Raw genomic sequence first — 11,048 nt, 5'->3', positions numbered from 1 at the left:
GGAGATTGCCGAGGGCCAGGAAGAGGAAAAGGGACGCGGTGCCAGGCTGACCCCAGGTACCAGGCCCAGGTGCTGCCCGGCCGGGGCCGTGCCCCGTCTGTCCGCGGGGCTGCAGCAGCTGCGATGCCCATTGGCACAACCCTGTAGTGCCAAACCTGCGCTTTAAACCTAATAAAACAACTGCCACAAGCCCGACGAGCGGGATGTGGAGCAGGCGGTGGAGTCGCCATTCCTGGAGGTGTTTAAGAGGCGTCTGGGTCTGGCGCTGGGCGATGTGGTTCAGTTGGTTAGGAGTCACGGGGCAGCGCTCAGTGGAGGGCTGGCCTGCATGATTTTACAGCTCTCTTCCGACCCCGCCGACGCCGTGATGCCGTAATTCCCTGCTCCCGCGGCACCGGCGGGACTGCAAACCCTCCCAGGCAGCCGCGGCCCCGCCGCCCTCACGGGACGCACCGCCCGCCCGCCTTGGCCCCGCCCCCCTCGCGCGGCGCGGCTTTCCGCCAATCAGCGGCGCCGTCCCCGCCCGCGCGCCTTCCCCGCCCTCCACTCCCCGCTCGCCGCGGCCGTGTCGGCCCGCCGGAGACGGGACGTCTCGCGAGAGCGGCGGAAACCTCGCGAGAGCGGCGAGGCCCCCCTCCGCCCCCGCCCCCGGCCCTCCCGCCGCCCCCGCCCCACCGCGGCCGGATCCGAGTGTGCCGGGCGGTGGGAGGGGAGGGAAGGAAGGGAAGGAGAGCAGGGGAAGGAAGAGAAGGGAAGGAAGGGAAGGGGGGGCGCCCGGCCCTGCGCAGTGAGCGATGTTTGTCCGCCATCGCGGCGGAGGCTGAAGGAAGCGCCGCCAGCGGAGCGAGGGGCCCGCGCCGCCGCCTCTCCCGCCCGGCCCGGCCCGGTCGGCCCGGCCCCCGCGCCCTCCGCGCCCCCCGGGGGCCGCGCTCGCAGCGAAGGTCGCCAGCGGCCTCCCCCGGCCCCGTTCCCGGGTCCACCGCCCCGCCGCGCGTCCCCCGGCTCTGCCGCCCCGCGCCGGAGGCGCCGCCGGACCCGAAGATGTCGAACCTGAGCAAGGGGACGGGCAGCCGGAAGGACACCAAGATGCGGATCCGCGCCTTCCCCGTGAGTACCGGGCCTGGGCCGGGCCGAGCGGCCTCCGCAGGCCCCGGCGCCCCGTGGGCCGCGCTGTGCGGCGGGGCGGCGGGCAGCGGGTGCGAGCGGGGCGGGGGGAGCTGTCAGCCGGCCTGGGCACCCCCGGGCCCTGCGCGGCGGGGGGAGCGTGCGGAAGGCGCTCCTCGGGGAAGCGGTGCCGCACGGAGAGTGGGAGGCGGAGGAGCTGGTCGCTGCGATTATCGCCTCCCTCATCAAACAAATCAATTATGAAAATCCACGTACGGCAGTGGGGAGGGGGGCAGTGGGCACCGATTTCTTTGTTTTCAAGGAAAAGGCCTCAAAGAGGGAGCCGAAGGTTATGCGCCTTCATCAACAAAATTAGTTAGCCCCGGAAGGTGAGGGGGGGAATATTTATTTATGTCTTCTGCGGAGTTTCCTCTTGCTGAATTTATCTTTCCGCTCCGTAGAAGAGGCTCTAAGTCGTATGATTATAAAATTTAGGTGGCACAATGCCAGCTGTTGAGAAGGTGCTACTATAAACATGTAGGCATAGGTAACTTCTGCAGGTTCGGTAGAGTCGTGAGCGTTCCTTCGCATTGAGTTGCAGAGGGGAAGGAGCCAGATTATTAATTTGAAGTGCCATAACGCTGCTGTGTTTTGACAGTCGGTTCAATTAAAGCTTACAACAGAATAACAACTACAGCACGAGTAATGGCGTTGGGGAACGAGAGGAATAGGAAAAGTTCAGCCTGCCGGAGGATGACCAGGAAGCGTGTGTGTGCAGCGGGGTGTGTGTTAAAAAGAAGATACTTAGTTGAGTCGCTGGCTTTTTTAAGGCTTAGCGTTGGCTTTTCAGGTTTAGTGTGAACTTTTCAATGCTATGTCTGATCCCAGTATGCAATGGTGTAGAACTAATGTGCTGTGCCTTTATAGAGAAACTGGACATACCTGTTTATCTCATTTCACTGGCAAGGCATATATCAATATATTTGCTTCATCCAAACTCTTGCTGATGAAATTAGAAGGTTCTTTATAGTCTCATCAGCCAGCTTTGCAGCAATCTGAGTTATGCTGTTTTACTCTTTGCTCTACTTTTAATCGCTGATAGTTCTATTTAGTGGTATAAGTAAAAAGAAAAAAGTGGACCATGAGATTAGGAATTCTAGCTGATGATAGTCTTTAATTTCCATATTTAATTTATTTCTTTAAAAAGCCTTTTCCAGGAATGTCAATTTTGGATTGTAGAAATAAAGGAGAAGGCTTCCTGCCATGTGGCCACTAACAAGCAGTAGAAAAACCTGTACAAAAATAAACCACCACAATAGCAATGTGTATGTTTTGTAACAAGCTGCACCTAAGGTAGCAGTCTTTTAATTTGATAAACAGATTCATGTATTCCAACTGTGAATATGTAGCTATAAGTCAGACAGCAAAGGCAGACTTGACAATGTGATAAACTGAAGTTTGTATATTTCACCTCTTCTGTTTGTGAAATTTGTTTTGCAGGGGTGAGAAATACTCTGATGGCGCCCTGTTCTTATATAAAGTTAAACATTGTCAAGTTTTTTAAAACTGTTTTTACTAGCATTGTCTTTCTTTTCAGTTGCTTAAGGAATATCTAGGTTAAAATGTGAAAAACAAAGTGTCTTCTTCCTAAAATAACTCAATAAGTCATAAGTCATCAAGGCCTGCAGCTGTATGGGGACATCTGTTGATAGCAACTTTCCAGGTGTCCCCTCAGATATTTTTTTTACCTAAGACATTTTGTTGACAATGCTGTTGATAAAGTGCTTATAGAAAAGAAGCTTGTACTTTGTTGAGAGATTTGGAGGGGTTTCCCTTTGTTGATTGCAGAAGTCAGCTGCTGTAGTTGATGTAAAAATCTTAGCACACATTTTGTATGTGCTTAAGTGGTTCTGAAACTTGGTCCAGGAAATGACTTGGTGCTAGAGACTGCAGTGGGATTGTTTGTGTCAGTGAGCTGCATTTTCGTGGGGAGTAGAGTCTGTGTTTAGAAAATGTGGTACTCATGCAGCAGCTATGGACCCTGGCTCCTTTGTCCCAAATGTGGTGGTTCTGCTCTTTGGCTCTCAATTAAGAGTGCTTCCAGAGGTGGTTTTGTAGGCTGCTTCAATTTGTCTTCTTATTGATCATCTTTCTTCAGGAGGTCTTTCTGTTTTAGATTAGTTTGCTTCTTGCATGGAGGTAGCTATTTACTGTTACATTAGGCTGGAAATAGCCAATTGGAATGGTGGTGTTCCTGAAGCATAGCAATATTAGCATAACTTCCTTCATGCAGGTTCTGGGTTTTTTTAATATTTTTCATTTTTATAATGTTCTTCATACTTCTGTTATTATGTTTTATAATAGCTAAAGGGATTGAGAAATTGTAATTTGCCAAACATTACCAAAGTTTACCTTTTCTACCTTATGAAAAATTTGATAGAAGTGGACCAAAACATTGGAAAAGCACCTGTCTTCTACCTGGAGATCTTAATACTTAGGAGTTAGTTTCATTCTAGATTTCTTTTTTATTATTCTTGTAGTTGGTGCCAGATTATCTGTCATCCCAAGTTTCCATTAAGATTTGCTAGCTCCTGGTGTGTGCTGTGATGTGCTTTTTCTTACCTCAGGGGCAATGGCATGGGGTACACTGTTTTGCTTGTGCACAAGTGGGTTGTAGAGTAATCAAAAGTAACTGAAAAGAATGTTTCTCTGTATGTTTAACCAGTTGTTTTTTTCCTAATTTATAGACTATCTTACTATAAAGAACTTTGCGTTCTTTTGTTCATCATGACTTAAAGATGGTGATAATCTTTGCATTAGTGGTAGTCCAGATGTGGATGCATTCTCTGAAACTTCAGACTTGAGCATATTTCAAACCTAGGAAGAATAACAACAGTAAATTTCTGAGACAGTTTGTTGTATATTCAGGAAAGCAAACTCATGAGGTTAAGCTTGTGCAGTTATCCTTATGTACCACCACAGAAGAATTCCAGTGTGCTACTTTCAGGATCCACTTCTGGTACTTTTAACACCTCCATAAAATCTAGCTGTTCCACATTTACCTAAGGTCTATCCAGAGAGCATTCAAGGTGATGTTAAAGCCAGAAATGGAACAGTGGAAGAGGGCTTACAAAAGACAGAAGGTTTCTTTTTCTCAAGCACTCTTCAAACTTTGGTGTTTCAAATTCATACACACTGCAACAGATACGAATATGGATGCTAAAAATAACAATATTTCAGAAATGTCATGTAATTGTCCATTATATACATTGACTGCCGTTAGTAAGTTGGGGTTTTTTAAATTATTTGGAAGAGTGCAGTGGTCTACTGATTTCATATACATGATATGAAAATGCAGGTTTGATACATCTACAGAACATCAATTGCACCTGTTTTGAAGAAGTGCTGGGAGTTGTTTTCTTCCAGGTTTAAAGGTGCTCTCACAGGGTCTCAAAGTGGCTCTCACTCCTTAACTCTCGGTGAGTCCATTACTGCTGGCTACAAGAATACTTTCAAAGCTCTCAAACAAGTTTGTAGCAAATCTGATTTTAAGATGATTTAGTTGATCTGTCAAAAATGCTGCCAAAAATGGTAGGTTTGCACTTAAAACTTTTGGAGAGATGTGATTTCTGTAAGGGAGATCTAGAATGTATAAATTATGTTTCCTGCAAGTTTATGCATAAATTATGTTTTCTGTATTTGAGCTGTTTTGCTGTGACTGGTAGGGGAAAACTGTAGCCTTAAATGTATTTTGATGGGAAAGTTGTCCATAGTAAAAAAAAAGACATTTCTTACAGAAATAATTAGAATGTGGGAATTCAGAAAGCATTAATTTGGGGAATTAATTTTCAAAATTTAAACAAGCAGCATTAAGCTGTGTTGAATTAACTTTTTTGCTAGAGCTCCTTCTTCTTTCAATGCAGGTGTCATCACAAAACTGGTAGGACAGATCTTTTTGTAAGTCAGCATGACCCAGTGTAGGTTTTTGGGTTTGATCATTACAGTTGGAGGGGTTTTTTTGAATGCTTCCAATAATTTTCCTTTCCTGCAGAGATATCTTTCTTCTCTAGAGCAGTGCTACAAAGTAGTGTTTTGCCAGTTCTCAGAACTATTTTGGTGGATCAGTGTTACACAGTTACATTATGAATTCTGCACAGCATTTAGAGAGATTCTACAAGTGCACTTGCAACAGAACAAGTCTTTAAATTACTTTTGTCATTAAAAAAAAAGTGTAAGCTTCTGACTAGTTTTATTTGGAATACTTGTGCCCAATGAAATTCTCATTTTGATCAATCTTGTGCAGAAAGACAGACAACCTTTGGTTTCCTTCAACTGGTTATCGATTGATGTTACTTCTTCCTCGAAGAAAGTTACATAAACTTAGAAGTAAATAACTCCAGCTCTTCCATGAGACAGTATTAAGACTCATTTTTTCATTGCCAGCACTCCTTTCTCCTCGATCTAACAGCCACTTGTTCTAGGCTTTGTGTAGGCAGAAGGCTTTTTTTTTTTCAGGGAGCACCAACTGCTTCTGTGGTTTGTTTTGAGTCTTGGGGAATTGATGATGCAAGTTGAGATGAGGTTTGTTAAATTTATGCTTCAGCCTACAACATGAAGATCTATCAATTCCAGAAGTTGATGTAAATTTGGTCCATCTTGAGCATCTTAGAGCAGATAGCCCCTAGAAAAAACACTGAAGTGTGGTTAAATTTTGAAGCATTCAGGTTATGTAAGCGGTACGTGAGGATCTGCTGTGGCTTGTAACCCTCAGAGCCTGTGTGAGGTGTTGGGGAGAGCAGGGAGAGGCATGGAACGTGGGAAAGGAGTGGAATGGGGGGTGGTTTACTGCAAGCTTTTTCAGCTCTGAATAAAATATTGTGAACATACCAAGTGCTGTGAGATCACCTGGTTAACTCCATGTTTTACATGCTTGGCTTGTGAATCTTGATTACTTTGTGTTCTCAGACATATTTATGAGAGCATCTTAGCCAAACCCAAGTAGCGTTCACGGTCATGAGTTCACATTCACAACTGAAATTTTGGTAGGCTTAAAAACTAGGAACAAAAAAGACCAAAGCACTAAAACACACTTTCTTATTACAAGGAAGGGAGGTTTGTGCAAACTAAGAAAAACATGGAAAGACTTGCTTACTGCACAGTTAAGCTTATGAAATCCTTCTAGTTCTCACAATTTTATTTTTTTTAATGAAATGCTGTGAGCAAACTGAATGTCCTGATAATACATTTAGAATTTTTAAAAGGTGAGAGCACTAATTGCAGGGCAGTCTGAGTAGTTAGTTGTAGATGGGTTTTTATTTGGTTGTTTTATTTGTAACACATGGTGCATGTTATCATTTAGTTTTTGTCTAATCTTGTTAGCATTCCTCAGTTCTCTAGATGCTCAGGTTTCAGTTACAAATTTTCTTGATTTTCCTTGTTAACTGGATCTTAAGTTCTGAGCAATCATCATTTGTGTTGGTATAGAGTTTTGAGCCAGTGCCTTTCCGTGGCTCTGGAAGGAGCAGTGCCATTTATGAATCTTGCTGTATTTGAAATTTGCTTGATTTTGCACAGGACTGCAAGGCTAAAGCTGAACTGATCTGTTAGGATTTTTATACTGGCTCATTCAATCTGAGCCTTTTCAAGTGGCTTCATTAGGGTTCTCCATCCCTTCACTCAAGTTGTACAGTAATGCATTATTAAACAGGAATTACTATTTTTCCCTGGTAGTGGTAGGTAAAAGAACTCTATGAGAGTACTACAAAACTGATGAAGAGTTTTTGATATTCTACAGCAATAATTGTAATAGTAGTATGTAATGTAAAATTAGCCTTTTTTTCTGTAAAAGATAGTAAAATTTCTCAAAATTTTCCTTTTAATCTGTTCTGGACAGGTACACACAGCATAAGTGACCCCATTTTCAGAATTTCAAACAAGTTTTCTGAGGTTTTAGGCTTTGATCTGTAGGGCAGGTAGTCCAAGTGCAGATGCTTTTAAATTTCCATCACCACGACTGATGTGCAGTGTCAGTGTCTCTGTATGTGGTGAAAACATTTTGTGATAGACTGGGACAGATTTTTCTTAAGATAGTTTGAGTGAGTCCATTCATAAAACAGAGTGATTGTGTTACAGTCTGTAATAGGTTCTTGACCTTGTACATATGCTCACTGGATCTTATCTTTGATTTCTAGTAGCTGTACAAGTGGAAAAGCAGCTCTTGAGAAGTAAGGTCATGCTTTTCATTCTGAGTCAGGTTTTGTGGAAACACAGAGCAGGAAAGTAGCATTGTAGAAAACACCAGCCTGGCCAGGCACACTTTTAATCATATGATTATTTCATTTTTCTGAAGGTCAGTTAAAGCTAGTAGAATTTAAATGACTGATGTTTCTTTTCTGAAGGTGCAAGTACTGATGTCTCAGCATAAGTAAATACTGTTAGATGGCCTAACAAAAGAACTTCCATATTGACTTCAACATTTTAGGAAAGGTAAAAAGTGCACTTAATACATGAGTACTGCAAGGAGGACAAAACTGTAATAACACTTATGTGTGGATGGTGTTTGCAGTGGAGTGGCCTCAGTTCTTTAGTTAGCTGTGTGTAAAATCAGTGTTTGAGGGCTGAAACTGTCTTGCTGGTAGTTTAAATAAGGTATAATACTATGCAAAATGTGAGCAGTTTTATTGGTGTATGGTTGTGAATGAGGTGTATTTGTGGAAAAGACAATTCTTGTTTAATGCTAATGAGAATAAACATAAATTAAGACAATAACTTAAATTATACATGTGAATGATATAAAATTGGACAAGCTTATATAATAAATTCATAACATTAATTTCTTAGATTGCATGTGGTCTTAGCATAGGCTGTGCATGTTTTTTTCTTACATTTTGTAAGTGAAGAATCTTTGTTGAAATAAAGATTTTACTTCTAAAAACTAGTTTTGTTTTTAAAGTGTTGATAGCATCTGAATGGACCTGGTTTTTTATATTACGTATGTGGATTTAATTTTTGTATAGCTGTGAATTTTTTTCTTTTGCAAAAATTTCAGTGTTAGTCTTAAGTCTTGCAGGCACTGCTGATCTGTGCATCTGATCATGGTGTTTGCACTGTGTGGTACAAAAATGCCCCAGAGAGAGGTTATTATCAGGACACGGTGGTATTGATTATCGGTAAATTTGTAAGAGGTTTATTAATTGTGTCTTCTTTCTCCTACCTGAAGCTGAGGAGAAAAAAATAGTCGTCCTGTGTTGGCCTCTGTTTACCATAAGTTTTATCTTTCTATTTCTGTGCAACTTCTCAAATTGTTCTGCTGCTATTATTATGGAGGAGGAATTTCATCAAGCCCCCAAAACCTCTCAAGGCTCTTCAGCCCCCCAATCTCCCTCTCTTCCTTCATCCCCCTCATCATTGATTGTGTTCCTTATTTTGAAATGACTACAGGAAATGTGTTTGCAATCTGTATAAACTGCTGTGTATTTCACAGATTTCCTCTTAACATAGTGTTGATTTTTGGACAATTGTAAAATACAGAGCTACTTGTAGGTTAATTGAAAAAAAGCCAGAAACAATTCCTGTGGGATTTGCCTTCAGTGTTGAGTAGGTGAGGAATGGGCTATTTGTAGTTCAGGGAAGCTTTCTGAATTCAGGTCATCAAAGCTGGAAAGTTAATGAACTAACAGATTTTTTCACTTGGAGAGATGATACCCCTGAGGAGACTTGCCTTCCACAGAAGTTATGGATGGGCAGAATAGCATTGCTCTTTCCTTTGGCACTTCTTAAGTGGGATTGAGGCATGCAGTATCTGTCATTTTTTAAGGTTATTATAATGTTAATATTACAGAAGTCACCACTACAAAAGGTTTGCCAAAAAACCTAATTAATTTAATCCCTTATTAAGTTAAGATTTTTTTATTTCTACTTTTTAATGTTTGTTTGGTAATGGTCTTAAAACTAAATGGGCATATGATCACATATTGAATCAAAGTTTCAGTCTGTTCTGACTAGGTTAAAAACAATATTTCTGTTAATTTAGAGTTAGGACTGATCTGAGCAGTCTGGGGTATAGTGGTGCTGCTTCTGCTGACAGTGTCTTGTTGTCAGATATGGCACTCTCAGGATAACCTGCTGCTCATCACCTGCAGTGCTGAGCTCCCACTGTTGTAAAGGAAATAAAGAAAGTGAGGGACCTAAATCCCACTGAAATTTGAGATTTCCAGCTGTCTTCAGTCTTTGCTAGTAAATCTTGTTAGGTTATATGTAAGCAAACACCTTCCCTTTCTGCTTTCAAGTCTTTGGTAAATTGGAAGTAACTCCAGTGGAAGAGGAAGGAGCCACCTTCCTTCTCCTGCAGTGTAAGAGCCTGCACATGGCCCCTTATCCCAAGTAAGCAGCTTTGAGGAGATTGCAGGCGAGTGTAATTTATGTAGTTTGCTCACAGTCACACAGTCATCAGGTTTTGAAGAGCTTGTCCTTGGCTCTTGCAAGCTTTTATTGCAGTAGAATGCTACATGGCTTGAATGAAATTTTTAGGATTTTGCCCTGTTTGTAAATGGGAAAATGCATTCCCAGTAATTTATAAATTTTTGTGCCACTGTTTGCACTTTCTTGTCATTTCACCTTTGCCAAGAGCTTGTTTGACAGCCACAGACACACAGCTGAGTTGTACCTGTCTCTCCCTACACTTACAGATCTCCCAGATCCTACTGACAAGTGAGAGGGATGATTCACTGCCAGAAATCCAGGTTTTCTTTGTTCAATATTCTGCTATTCTAATTAGCGTCAAATATTTTCTTTTAACACCAACTTTGTTTAGCATAGAAACAAAGCTATTGTATTTCTTTCAGGAACATATTTCCTCCTGTTACACAAGGCTTTTAAATTTTTTTTTCACACACAGCTTTAGTTTGAGGAAAGTTGTTTTAGGATTACTACTTCTGAAGTGAGTCAGGAGGACTCTAAACTTCTCATTAGTTTTCAAAATACTGATAATTTTTCTTCTTTTTGGTAAGACAGAGGAAGTAGATAGATCTTTGGTGTCAAATCCTTGTATTTCTTCCTCTGTTTCATTCAGAATGGATTTTTCTTGAGTTAAGCAATCCTGACACAATATACTTTTTTTTCCCCACATGTTATTTGCACCATAAGTGACAGTACATCTACTAAAATAAACAAAAACTTACTTCAGGTCTGAAAATGCTTATGTTAATTTCCAAAGCTGAAAGATCAGACTTTGTGAACTGTGACTTTGATCTGGGCCTCAGCTCTGAGTTTCCAGAGAAGTAAGAGTGTAGGCAGTATATAGTGTATATGGAGAGTGTATGTACATCAGTATAGACAGCTCTTCCTTACTCTTGTTAGTTTGAAGTGCTCTTGGGAAATCAATACTTTCATTGCAGGTGTTTTATAATCCTCCTCTGTTTTCAGGTGCTGTAGTAATGAGCGCTGTAGAAATGTCAGTGAATGTTTTTGAAAAGAGCCTTGGTTAATAATGTCACTCTTTTGACTGTTTAAGCACTTCCATTCTGTATCAGTGACAACTATCTTTTGAGCTAGAGCTTCCTAGATTTAGCCTCTTAGCAGTTCAGTTCTTCTAGAAGCTTGAACAAAACCAATTAATTGTTTTATTTTAAATACAACTTTTTAAAAAGAAAGTTTCATAATGTAATGTCAGGTGGGCAGAAGCTTGCATCATGGCAGGGGAGATTTACTCATTCACAGTGAAAACCTTTTGATATTTGAAAGGCATTTAGATTTGTCTGCACATGCTGGGGAAAAAAGATGTTATTTAAAAAGTTGTATTTCTTTATTTTAATGAAATATTATTCTGGTGTCTTCTTTGGGCAAAGCATGCAACTGGTAGAATAAGCTCTTTAGTGTAAATAGTGGCATCTTAGTTAATGTTGAAAATAAGTTTATTTTGGTGTGTTTTCTTTGTTTTTCCTCAG

At 41.6% G+C, this 11,048-nt stretch overlaps 1 protein-coding gene across 1 annotated transcript in view; it reads left to right on the top strand.

Moving 5' to 3' along the window:
* Positions 1-635: 635 nt before the first annotated feature.
* Positions 636-11,048, top strand: part of CUL3 (cullin 3) — a 55,440-nt gene continuing 45,027 nt past the window's right edge. Inside the window, exon 1 of the mRNA XM_084211933.1 lies at positions 636-1,107. Within this exon, the coding sequence (XP_084068059.1) occupies positions 1,042-1,107 (66 nt within the window). The 5' untranslated portion in view covers positions 636-1,041. The remainder of the gene's footprint in view (positions 1,108-11,048) is intronic.

The sequence above is a fragment of the Fringilla coelebs genome, assembly GCF_963513975.1.
Source record: "Fringilla coelebs genome assembly, chromosome: 10".
Lineage (NCBI taxonomy): Eukaryota > Metazoa > Chordata > Aves > Passeriformes > Fringillidae > Fringilla > Fringilla coelebs.
This window is presented reverse-complemented; position numbering and strand designations above follow the sequence as displayed.